This window comes from Mustela erminea, chromosome 7 (assembly GCF_009829155.1).
Source record: "Mustela erminea isolate mMusErm1 chromosome 7, mMusErm1.Pri, whole genome shotgun sequence".
NCBI classification, from domain to species: domain Eukaryota; kingdom Metazoa; phylum Chordata; class Mammalia; order Carnivora; family Mustelidae; genus Mustela; species Mustela erminea.
The window spans coordinates 123,558,046-123,571,044 of record NC_045620.1 but is presented as its reverse complement, the minus strand read 5'-3'; the positions used below and the strand labels follow the sequence as shown (position 1 = coordinate 123,571,044).

At 56.1% G+C, this 12,999-nt stretch overlaps 1 protein-coding gene across 4 annotated transcripts in view; it reads left to right on the top strand.

Moving 5' to 3' along the window:
- Positions 1-12,999, top strand: part of KLHL29 (kelch like family member 29) — a 298,809-nt gene that overhangs the window by 268,636 nt on the left and 17,174 nt on the right. For all 4 annotated transcript variants that reach the window (XM_032353199.1, XM_032353198.1, XM_032353197.1 and 1 more), the window contains one exon: positions 5,698-5,836. In XM_032353199.1, coding sequence (XP_032209090.1) covers positions 5,698-5,836 — 139 coding nt within the window. The remainder of the gene's footprint in view (positions 1-5,697; positions 5,837-12,999) is intronic.

Here is a 12,999-nt window from a genome sequence, read left to right as displayed (position 1 = left end):
AAAATTATTCAGCTATACAACCTTTCTCGGGGCTCTGATTTAATGGACTTCTCTGCTGCAAAGCCACTGAAATGCGTTGCCTTTTAATATTTGACATCTCTTCCTCTTTATTACCAACTCAGACAGCCCTTCTAGTCCAGCTGGAATGAGCCCATTAGTCTCTGACAAATAACTCGTGTCGTTTGGTGAAAAATATTCAGAAGTTGGGCTGCGATGTCATCTCCAGGCTTGGTTCTGTTTGTGGCCTCCCTCTTCTCTAAACAAAGCATCCAGGTCCAGGCCGACCCTCCCCAGTGTCCTCTTTCTCTCTGAAGCCGCTTGGTGCTGGGTCCGCAGAGCCAGGCTACCCCGCCGCTCACAGCGGGGACTGAGCCGACACAGTTAGAGACATCCGCCACTGAGTGTCAAGAATTGGGCGTCACAGCGGCACGGTTCACAGTCGCCCAAAGCTGGAAGCAAGCCGGGCGTCCATTCACAACCGAACAAGCACAGGAACTGTGATGCATTCATATAAAAGAATTGCATCGAGCTTTAGAAGCGGAGGGATTTCTGACCCATGCTCCAATACGGGTGAACCTTGAGGGCGTTTTAGTAAGTTAAGTAAGCTTGCCCCAAGAAGACAAATACTGCACGATTCCACATGCACAAGGTATCCAGAGCGGACAGGTTCATAGAGACGGAAAGTAGAAGGGTCATGGCCAAGAGCTGGGGAGGAGGGGATGGGAAGCCGCTGTCTAATGGGAACGGAGTTGCAGTTTTGTAAGATGAAGTATTCCAGGGACTGACCGCACAACGCTGTAAATGTGCTTAATGCTACCGAACCATATGCCTAAAACCATTTATGATGCTAAATTTTATTGCAATTAAAAAAAAAAAAAGAATTAACTTAAACACTACCCGAGAAGGAGACCCCAATGGAGGGGAAGTTTCACAAGCACTTGAGCCCTATCAGTTATTCATGCTTTCTGTATCAGTTAGCTCTTGGTGCGTAACAAAAAATTCCAAGATTTAGTGGCTTAGGTCAACCACCACTGATCTGGATTATGATTCTCATCTGCCCTTGGGGCTGGGCTCAGCTGTTCTAGGTCAGGCTTAGCTGATATTGTGAGGGTTGGCCAGTGTGAACGACTCATCTCTGCTCCACGTGGCCTATTATCCTCCAAAAGAGTCGCTCGGGCTTGTTCATAGGGTAGTAGGGGCAGGAGTCCAAGAGTGTGAGCTGAAGCTAGCAAGTTTTCTTGAGGCTGTGGCTCACACTCACACAATGTCCTTTCAACCCCATTCCATGGCAAAGCAAGTCACAAGGGCAATGAAGACTCAGAGGGTGGGGAAAAGAACTTCACCCCTTAGTGGGAGGGGAGACAAAGAATTTTTGTCGTCTACCAGACCAGCTGTATATATGCCAGGCCCTGTGCTAGATGTTTCGCATAAAAATATAAATAAATCACAGTCACGTGCAAGAGACAGACATGTAAATCAGTAATTACAATGCGCAGGGTGTGCTCTGAAGACGTAAGCACCGGATGCTGTGGGAGCACGGAGGAGGGTGAATGGCTGGGGGAGGAGGAGGGGAAGGAGGCAGAGGCTTGGGACCCAGTAACACCTTAACTGGATTACAGGACAAAATGGTAATTCGCCAGAAGAAAAAGGAAAGAAGAGAGATTGGGGCAGGGAGAAGGGTGAGGGCTGGGAGGGGTCATGCCTGGGGTACAGAGAGGCTTCAGCGGGGCGTAGAGGAGCCTTGCTCCCCCTGCTCAGCCTTGAAGGGTTTATTTAATCCGGGAAGGGTTGCCAGGTTGCTGGGGGGCTTAGGGCCGGAAAGAGCCAGACGTCTGTGGCTCAGACAGAGCCCAGTTGTTCCTGAGGCCAGGAGAGAATAGACAGCAGAGATTTCTAGGCAGTAAAGGAGGTGGGCTTGGTGTGGGGAGGAGAGGAATCAGAGGGGGAGATCCAGTGACCTGGACCTGTGAGAGTTCCCCACTGAAGGGCAAGGCCAAGGGCAAAGGGCAGCCACTCTGTGACCAGGTGAAGGCGAGGCGTCCTATGGACCCAGGTGGGGCATCCCACCCAAAATCTGGGAGGCCAGAAAATAGTTCCCCGATGTCAGCCAAAAAGGAAGGACCCTAGGTCAGGACTTTCCCCCTCCTCCCCAAGCCTGAAACAGTCAGATTCTGCCGGGTGCTGGGGTCTACCCCGAAGGTCCAACCCCTGCCGGGCTCTGCCCTGATGCCTTCACACTGGGCATAGCACGGCTGGTTGGAAAGCTTCCCCAGGACCCCACGTTCCTCCGAGCCCCTCGCACATTAAGTGATTGTCCTCAACCAAGACAACGGGCTAGGCAGGAGGGCGGCTTGTGCCTGGAGCCAGGGCTGGCTTCCTCCCGTGGATCCTGGGTCGTGCTGTCCCAAAACACGGGCTCCCGCCAGCTGGGCGCTCAGCCGGCAGCAATAGGCGCACACCGCCTGATCGAAACTTTGAATGCACTTGGGTCCCTGCTGTGAAAAGGAATCCCCTGGTGAGCACTTTCATAAATTGAAAAGTTTTTCCGAAACTGAGTAATCCTGCCCAGCTATTAAATCCAGATTTCCACAAAGCGAGAGTAGAAAGGGCTTGCGTTTCAATGGTGACCTGGATCTCCCAGCACCTCCTAGATCCGGCCAGGAATCCCAGGGCAGCAGGCAGCGCTGCAGGGCTGGGGCTGCACGTGTCATCTTTGCCAGGTCCTTGGTCGCATGTCAGAGCTTTTCAGAAACAATCAGAATGTTTTGGGCCCAGGAGGAGTGGTATTTTGTAACCACTGTGTTTTCCGGGCCCCCAGGGCTTGGTTAACTCAGCAGGCGTGTGGGGCTGCATCTATCACTCCCTGCAGCCTGACAGCTGAGAGGCACCCGGCAGGTGCCTCTCGGTGCTCAAAGGGATTGAGGACCTAAAGCTGGCGCAGCTTGCCCAGGGTCACGCAGCCAATTAGTGGCAAAGCTGGAAGGAGAACCGGGATCCAGGTCTTTGGAACTCCAGCCCAGAACTCTTTAACCCCCACATGACTTCACTCAAAAAGCTGACATCACCACCTGGCTCCTGTTTCGGGAATGAATTCAGGTGGTGGCTCTTCTTGGAGCCGCTCTGTGAGCGTAGCGAGCGGTTCAGCCGGAACCCACCCGAGCCTGCGGGCTCCCCGACCGCGTTGTGCCCCTGCCTGAGCCAAGGGCTTAGGTTGCAGGTTCCACGGCCTCGCTTCCTGCCCGGGCCCCAGACGCGTCCCGCCTCCTGCCCCTCTCCCCGACACATCTCATAGGCCTGAACCCCAACCTCAAATTGAACTCAGCACCCCCTCCCTTCCTGCCATCTCCCGCAGGTGGTCCTCGTACCTGCCGGCTTCCCTGTTCCTTCCAGCACAAAGGACCGTAGTTTCCCAGCCTAAGTACTTGTCTTTCTCTGTCCTCCGTCACCACTGCCCTTCAGGCCTTTGTCCCTCCCCACATAGATCATGGAGCTGTCACCACCATTGACAATGACATCGTGCCTGCCACCCATCGAGGCCCACGGAACAGTTTACCATGGGCTAGCTCATTTAACTTCAACAAAGGAGAAACTGAGGCTTCAGGGACACTTTCCCCGGGTCACACAGCTGATAGGAGGCAGAGTTCATGTTCTCCCCCAAGCCTGGCTCTGAGGCCCAGCGCTCCCCCACCTCCTTCCTGGCCTCCAGCCTCCAGCCTACCTGGTTCCTCCCGGTCCCACCCCTAAAGGGGGCTGCCAGAGTCATTCGTTTGGCACCCGGGTCCAAACCTGTCGCTCCCCTGAACAGAATCCCATGGTTCCCTGGTGCTCACACGACTCACCGGAGCCCCCTTCCAAGGCTCTTGACGTCTGACCCCGCCTGCCGCCCCACCGTTGCTTTGCTCCCTGTCTGCCCCACAGGCTCCCTCCACACCCTCCACCTGGTGCTTCAGGCGCTGCTGGTCTCCCTCGTCCAGGTCAGAGCACACCCGCGGGGAGCTTTCTCGAGGCCCCAGCCAGCGCCCCCACTACTCCCCCGCAGGTGCCCGGCCTGATGTAGGCTTGGTGGTGTGGTCAGTGGTCAGACCTCTCTCTCTCTCTCTCTGTGTGTGCCTTGGTCTTCAGCAGAACCAGAGCCCGGGATGTCCTTGCCAAGAAGGACCTACCTGACCTCACAGCCCCCAAGCCCACAGTCCCCTGCCTGAGCCCGAGCTCGGGGATTTTCACCAGGCTCTGCGAATAGAGCGGGAGCCTCCAGCTTCATTCTGCTGACGTACAGACAGAGGCTCAGAGAGCACAGGGGCTTGTCCGAGGACGCACAGCTGTCAGACGCAGGGCGGGGCTCAGAAGGGAGTCTTGAGAGGCAGCTGATGTCAGCCCATGTGGACAGAGATGAGAGTCAGGCTGGAGCAGAGCATGCTGGAGGATGATTCTAGAACACCAGCCTGGGGGCAGCATTGACCCAGAGGGCTCAGGAGATGGTGGGGGACTTGGAAGCAGGGCTCAGTTCTGCAGAACCCCTTTCCTACTCACCTGCCAAAGGACATAACCCTGCCTGACAACTGGTCATTCTGGCCAAGAATCTGGGCCTCTGATGCCCAGCAACCAGCAGCTAAGGACCCCAGGGGGCAGGCAGGTAAGGCAAGGCTAGTGGGAACATTGGTCATCCGAAGGCCCTAACTTTCAAAAATGAGAGTTGGTATCAGCGAATCCGGGTACCTGGCAGGCTCTCCTCCTTCCCCGTTCTGAGCTTTGAGGAGGGTCTGGGAGACATCCCCAGGTTCGGAGCCCACGGGCATGGGGCACTCTCTGGGCCAGCCCCAGGTGGCCAAGACACCAGGCAAAGGTAGGTGTTCATCAGGGTGGGAAAGGCTCCGGAGGCCACTTTCTGGGAACTGCTGGGGGCTGCAAGCCAGGCTCTCCCGTGCTGAAGCCTCCGCTGAAGGGGGGAGTCTGGAGAGAATGACCCAAGGAAATGGGAGGAGGTGCGCCCAGCCCCCACTTCCTGCCAGCCTTCCCCGGCAGTCCCAGAGTGCGCACGGAAGAAGTGCTTGGCAGACCCCCATTCCACCCCCTCCTTCCTTCGAGGGAGAAAAGCTCACCCCGTGCCATGGCTTGAGTGTCTAACATAAGGGATGCTGTTTTTGCAGGTTCTGTGGTTTTTATTCCTTTGATCCATATCCAGCCCATCTTGCATCACAATGCCATGCTTTACTTGGCATCCAATGCATCAGCACTCATTGGCATTTGGAGAACTCGTTCTGTAGTTATACGACAGTTTCAGTTGTCTGTGATAATGTATTCTCTGTGTTTCCAATTGTCAGTATGGGAACCTTTTTCCCCAGCCTTTCAATTTCTGGGTTTGATATATATATTTTTGGTATTGTATTGTTTTGGTTTGGGGTTTTTTGTTTGTTTGTTCGTTCGGTTGGTTTTGGGTTTTTTTGTTTTGTTTTGTTTTGTTTTTGCTTTTGGGAAGTTGTCATTCCTTTGGTTCTGTAGCCCCTCCCAGTTGCTGCTTGTTGACACATATTGTTTGTGACTTCTTTTGACTGTCAGTGTTGAGCCAGTCTTGCCAAGAAACAGTATCAAGTATTTTCCGATTTCTCTACTTCTTGAAAGAAAAATTTTTAATTAAGAAAAAAAAAAAAAAAAACTCTTAATGGGAACCTGGCCCTGTCTGTCTTCTCTGTTCTGCAGAAATGTTGAAGGAATTGAACCAGCAGCGCAGAGCGAAAGCGTTTACAGACCTGAAAATTGTTGTTGAAGGCAGAGAGTTTGAAGTCCACCAAAATGTTCTAGCTTCCTGCAGCTTGTATTTCAAGGACCTGATTCAAAGGTTTGCCTTCCTTCCAGCTGTGGTCGGGTCTGTTCCTTTGTAGGACGCTTTTGTGTCGCTTTTCTCCTCCCCTCTCTTGCAGGTTCCTGAAGCGTGACTCCCTGTCACAGAGCCAGTAGCCATCTCTCCTCACCCCCCCTCCCCACCCCCGAGTGCCCTTTCTCACATACAGCCCCAGAGCAGCCACAGCCCCCAGCCCGCCCCACGCAGCTTTGCTAGTCACCAGGGGCCTCTGCCAGCCGTAGACAACCCCCCCCCCCACCGCCCTGCCCCGAGGAGGATCCCGAGTTCTCAGTGGCTCACAAGCCCTCCCTGAGATGAGGAGGACTGCGGACTCCATTTAAAGGGACCCCTGCACACTGTCCCCACTGGTTCAGCACAGGGGCCCAGGCACCATCATCGCTGCTGTCGATAGTGACCTTAATGCCAGGAAAGCACATCGACCAGGCTGTCCCCCGCTGAGGAGCACAAGGCGCCCACGGTGCCGCTTTTCCACAGCTTGAGTTGGGGAGAAGAGACTTGTAGCCAAATCCGCATTCACGCTGCATGCCTTGATACTTGTACACGGAGCCTAAACCGGCGTTGTCTGAGCACAGACCAGGTGTGTCCTAAACACGGTCTCTCTCAGCCTTTGCTCCTTCCCCTCCGCCCTCTGCCCCGGCTATTTCTACCTGAATGAGTTTTAATGGTGCATGAGCATCTTTTTTTTTTTTTTTTTCCATTATGTTGATTTTTTTTTTTTTTTTTTTTTTTTTGTCTGCTTCATACCCTCGCAAGAAAGTCAGGGGCCACCTTCTAGCTCCTTAGTGAGGGAGAGCAGCCGAGGGGGCCGGCCCAGGGTAACGCTCCTGTTTCTCTCACCATCCGCAGATTAATGCCGCTGCTCATTTTGCCTTGCAGCCTCTCCGGGGCGGACGCTGAGCCGGGACTGGGCTCAGAGTGGGAGGACAGGACCTCTGCTTGCTTCCCAATGCTGTGTTTGGACTTGCCAACTAACCCCAGAGTGACTGTGTTTTGTTTCAGGATGGCACACTGGCTGGCATCTCCTTTCCAATCTGTTGTGTCCTTTCACTTAGAGCTGAGCTGCCCGGCGTGCAAGCCCCACCCAGCCGCGCTGGCCCCAGCCATGCAGGAAGGGGCAGGCTCTTTGTGACTTCCAGTCTCATGGACAGCTTGGGTCTCCCGCCCCCAGTGCTTGGGTTCTCTGTGTCCAAGCACAGGGGTCAGGGGCATGAGCTCTGGGGTAAAGGGGCACGTCCAGTGGCTTCTTCGGGCCAAGGGAGGTCTTTGTGCTGCCACTCTTGGCAAGTTCTGATATTGGCAGTGACCAGCATCCTAGGGCCTTGGTCCCTGCTACAGACCAGCTGGAGAGCACAGAGCGGGCAGGATGCAGGGGCAGGTTGGTACTAAGTGATGGCCCAGGCCTGGGCTAGAGAGGTGGGCAAGAGGAGCACAGGAGCCATTTGACTGTCTTTAGAGACCTTACGCGTAAAGCCAAACTCTCGTGCACAACAGAGGACACCACTTGGTGGGAACCCCAAGTAGTGAAGGCTTCTTAGGCCAAAAAGGAAGGAGGAAGAACATTCCAGGCAAGGGGTGGGTTGCCTGGAATGTTCTAGAATATAAGGAATATTCTAGAATGCCCCATACAAGGCGTGGGTTGCCTACAATGAAAAGCTGGGACAGAGGCCATCATAAGCAGTGTGGAGGGGAAGGTAGCGTTCCCAGAGATGGATGTGAGCTGGGGTTAGATGAATGGGCAAGCCCGACCCCTGGGCTAGAGCCCTGGGCTTGGTCTGAGGTTGTGGGGGCATCCAGAGCTGTGGGAAAGGGATGTCCACCTGAAGGTGAAAGAACTGTAGGATGTACCTCAGTGGCCCTAACCAGAAATGGTGGGCGCTGGAACTAAGAGGCAGTCTCTGAAAGGGAGAGGGCACTGCCCCCCGGCAGCTAAGAGACCTGGGTTCCACACCTGACTCTGCCACTTGTCCTACGACCCCAGGCAAGTCACATCCTCTCTTGTAGGCCTCAAGTTTTCTCATCTGTAAAGCAGGAGGTTGGTGCCAATGACATCCAGGTTTCCTTCCAGATCCAGCATTCCAGGGTGGCAGAAAGGGGAGGGGCACGGCCAGCCCTGCAGAGGTTTCCCATGTGCAACACCCGGGACGCGAGAATGGTGAGGTCATGGGGTGCAAGGCAGGTCCAAGGACCAGTGTCAGGGCAGGGCTGGGGGTGAGGGGTGAAATGAATGTCTGGGTGGCAGGTTTTCATGTCTGAAGGGTGCCCTGGGACAGATGCCTGCCAGGCAACAGACAGATGATAGGCCTGAATGCAGAGAGGCCTGAGGTCTGGGGAGACCCCTTCAGCGTAGAGGAGGGTCACTCAAGGAGGAGGGAAGGCCAAAGCTGAGCCCAGAGGCGCCCCTGTGGCAGAAGGTCACAATGTTAATTCGCGGCCATTTTAAATTTTAGTTCCCCTTTCTTAAGCTTGGCATCCGTCACTCTTTCTGCCCGTAGCTGCAAAGAAATTCCTGCTGTGGGGAGGGGAGCAGAGTCTGCAGAAAGCTGATTTCCTTTCTGGGCCATGTAACATCCTGGAGAAGTTCACCCCCTCAGTAGTCAGGGAGCAGCCGGTGTCGTTCCCCTGTCATTTTGGGCTGGGACCCCGGGTTCGGTGAGCTGTGGCCAGAAAGGCCCGGCGGGAGAGGCGGGGCCCTGCCTGCTGAACCCGAGGCAGGAGCTTCCCTCTCCGGCAGCTGCACTGGAGAGCCAGAGGGAGGAGGGACGGTCTGTGTCCTGGTTCTTCCTTCCATCATGGCCTCAGTGAGCACTGTCAGCGCAGGTGACCCACTCTTCTCTGCCGTCCCGGGACCCGCAGACCTGGGGGCTCAGGCTGGACTCCTGCCCACCTCCATCCTGGGGCCGGTCTCATGTTCACCACTCTAGCCCCCGTGAGCCCCCTGCCCCAACCCCCGGCCACAACCCAGTGTAAACACCCTCACCTGGAGCCCCAGGACAGACGTGGGGAAACCAAGTCATTCAGTCCTCTTCGCTCCGCAAACAGCGGAGCCCCTCTCGCAGGCAACACTAGATGAGAAGGGTCTCTGTCCTGAGGAAGCCCACGGCCGGACGAGGGGAGCCGCAAAGAAGTAGGAGCAAGAGAACAGGCTGAGCACAGAAATGGGGTTTAGACACACACACACACACACACACACACACACACACACATACACACACACACACATACACACCAGGCAGAGCGCCTGACTATAGGAAGAAGGACATTCAGGGGTGACAAGAGTGGCAAGGCCCAGCACGCGATTCTGTGTCGCTGCTGTTCCAAGTGCCAGGTGGCGATGGAGCGCACGAGGCCAGCGCAGGAGGCCGGAGCCGGCCCTCGGGGTTTTTGCTTTCGGCCTGGAGCTGTCGTGGTCAGATGTGTGTTTCACAAGGACGACAGTCAGGCCGTGAGCGGCAGAGCAGGTTCTCAGTGTCCTCTCCTGACCAGCTCACCTGCCCCTGTTCGCCAGGCCCCAGGACAAGCCCCACTCCGTGCACACGCTCTGTCTCACGTGTGTGTGTACCTTTGGTGCAGCTGCAACAGCTTCTCTCCATAGCCTTCCCTTGTATCATTTCAAACTCTTGTCTTTTTCCCCCTGGCGAGGTCAAGACCCAGCCCCCAGGGAGCCTGTAGAAATGTCGAATGTCATCCTGAAAATCCTCCCACTAACCCTGAGAAACAAGTAGCATTAGTGTCCCCACTTTACAGATGGAGAAATTGAGGCCCAGGGGATTTTAAGGAAGCAGTAGGACTGGGATGGGAGGTCTCACTCCAAAGTTCATGCTCTTACCATCATTTGCTAACCCGCAGAAGAGCAGAGGGTAGTCTTTATTTGTGCGTGAAGCCTATACGGAAAGAAAGTGAAACTCAGCGTTGGTAGTGTGGACAGATAGGCGAGGAAAGGGATGTAGAGTTTGTGTGTGTGTGTGTGTGTGTGTGTGTGTGTGTGCGTGCACACCTGTGCATCTGTTGGAAACACTCATAAACTGGCCACCATATCTGCCCAAGAGAAGACCCAGTCCCCACCTCTGCAGTGGTCACTTGTCCCCAGATCCGGCCTCGGGCATGAGGAGGAGCACCGAGGCGGCTCCGGGAGGCCTTCAGGAAGCGCAGAGCCATGCTGAGCCCCCTGCGCTGCCTCACCTCCCCTTTGTCACCCATTCTGAGTCCCTGTGACAATCAGGGTAGGAGAAAGAGCCGTGTCTTGGGATGCTGCTAGGGCTGGGGCTGTGCCCTCACTGCACCTCGCCGGCCTCCAGGCTGGTGGGGGACCCCAGAACTATTGAGTGGGCTGAGCCCCGGGCTTCAGGAAGGAGGAAGGATATTTAGAGCAGACTAGAGCTAGTGGCGCTCAGGGTTTACAACCTCCCGAGACCAGAGTCACTTCTAAACCCCGCTGAGCAGGACCTGGGTCTGCCCTGGACATTTTGGGTAAGTGGAGATGTCTCTTCACTTATCCCTGGGAGCCGAGGAGGGCTCAAGGCCGGCTGGTGCCACGGGAGGCGTCGACTAGCCCTGTCAGAGAGGACCAGGGTTGTCCTTCAGAGAGAGCAGAGCTCCTGCCCTCCCTGCTCATGCTTCCAAACGTGGCCCCCAAGCCGGGGTGTGGGAGGAAATGTCGCGCTGCAGGGAAGAGCTGTCCCCTCATCCCACCAAACGGGACAGAGACCCAGCATTCTACCTTCCAGCCAAAACCCTCATCCCACCAGGTCTGTCGGAGCCAATGACACATTTGAACTCTATTCCGTTTTTATAGTAAATGAAAGCAGATGGACACATTGATTTGTCCAGATTGATTTTCACAAGCCTCGTGTGTAGGCTCTGGGCCTCTCCCTCCATTGTTCTCTCCAGGGGAAGCGAAAGGGGTCTCCGGAGCTGCGCGGCACAGAGCCCGGACACAGGGTGACCCCACAAACAATAGGAAGGCCGTCCGCTGCCTCTCCCCTCCTTCCCCGCGAAGCTGGGCGTGTGTGGGTGTCAGTCTGCCTCCTTTTCCTGGTAGAACAGACAGGTGTGGCTGGAAAACCAGATAATAGAAGGAGAGACCCATCTCGAAGGCGAGCAGAACAGTGTGAGTCAGACCCATCGCCAGATCACCAGGGAGGGGCCGGAGCAGGCCAGGCCGCCCACCGGTCTTCTGCACCTGCTCCGTGGCTGCCCCCAGCCAGCGCCGCCCCACGGATGCCTCCCAGTCATTCCAGATCGAACTTGCAAAATGAAAGCATCTGATTACTGAGGTGTGTGAGGGCCCGATGAGGGACTAAAGTCTGGAGAGGGTAGTTCTTATCCAGGTGAGCAAACTGCTGACTGCGGGGTCCCAAATGGTCTATAATGGGGATCTGGCGTTCCCGGCCCATCCAGAGGCCCAGGCCTACCAAACAGAGGCTGTGTCCCATAGCCTGTGAGAAGGTGAGCCCGGGAAGCTTTGGTCTTCTGACAGAACCCACAGGGCCTGTGCGGGCCGGGTCGCACCAGCCAACCCCACACACCCACCCCCCAGGGTCAGGTTCACGGCCCAGCCTGACAAGGCTATCACTGCCCATCCCTGCCTTGCTTCTCCTCCCTCCGAGATCACATTACGACCCAGACCACCCAGCAGCTCCCAGTGCTCCATGCAGCTAAGGGGAACAGGATGCTTAGACCCCAAGAGCCAGCTTAGGACAGGGACAGTAAAAGTCCTCTGTGGAGGACACAGCTCCCCATCGGTGACCAGGGCCACCCATCATGAGCAGTGCCTCCCAGGGATCCCAGGCTCATAGGGAAGAGACCTAAGGATCACTGAGGTCCAGTCCCAAGACCGTCTGAGGGTCAGCGATAGAAAGTCACCACAGGCCTCCCTCGGCCCCACAGCTGTGTGGACCGTAAACACATACGTGCAGATGAGCTACATAAGACCTCCCAGCCAGGGGCCTCCCCACTACAGATCTTGAACTCAGCCACCCGACAAAGCTTCCATGATGTTCCCAAATATTCCGCCATAACCGAGGGGAATGGTCATTCTGCCCATGGCGTGGCATCTGGCCCCAGGGGCCTCCACCCACTCCCCAGCTTCCCATGGGCAGCCCTCGCAGGGGTGCTGAAGGAGCGGCCACAGCTGTGCATCACAGGGGCCGTGGGCCTCACCAACCCTGGACCGCACCTCTGATGACCAACACCCCATGGGCCTCCTCACATCGTCCCCACACTCCTTGGCCATGCAGGCAGCACACTGTCCTTGGGGTCCTCTCCTCGGCTCAGGCTCGGGGCAGGACAAGCATCTCCCACAAGCATAGCCACACGTGTCCCACCAGACTCCACACTCAGGGCCGTGGGCCCCCCCACCCCGGCCCTCCATCTGCCCAATACCTCTCCCCACAGGGTCAGGCTGGGGGTTCTCGGGGTCATGTGTCACGTGCACTCCAGTGTGTGTGCGCGCGCGTGCGTGTGTGTGTGTGTGTGTGTGCGTGTGTGCGCACAGCTGAAGTCCACCCCAGCTCATCACCGAGTTCGATCTCCTCTGCAGCAGAACCGTAGGTGGACGGGAGGGCTGAGCCGAGGTGGAAGTAGCAGTGGCTGGGGGAACTTGGGAGAATGTGAGCAGCCTGACTTTAGCCTCATACACCCTGCCCTGGCTGTGGCCCAGTGGGACCTCCGCAGACTATGAAGGATGTGAGGAAAAAAGGCCAGGCAGCAGCGTGTAGGAACGAAAGCAGAGACCGCCAAGCCCGAGTAAGAGGTTGACCAGATGGCCCTGGAGGAGTTCGATTTCTGTGCTTTCAAGTGTTCCCATAATGAACTATTTTTATACTTAACAAAATTACCCAGGCATGAAAATCTGTCCCGACAGCAGTGTTAACACGGTGTATTAAGTCACTTGAAAAGTCACACACCCCGTGTATGTCTATGGGTTTGAGAAGGGGCTATGCTCAGACCCTTGGCTTAGCAAGCCCTGTTCCCTCTCAGCTTTCCCGCCAAGCCTGGAGGCAGGGCCCCTGCGGACCCTGGTCGCACGAGCCATGCTGTGGGGAGGGGAGCCCCAAACGATGAGTCGCAGCTCATCTGTTCACTGCTCCGTCTTATTGGTGCCTTAAAAGCCTTTGGTGGCCGGACTGCAGAGAATGTTG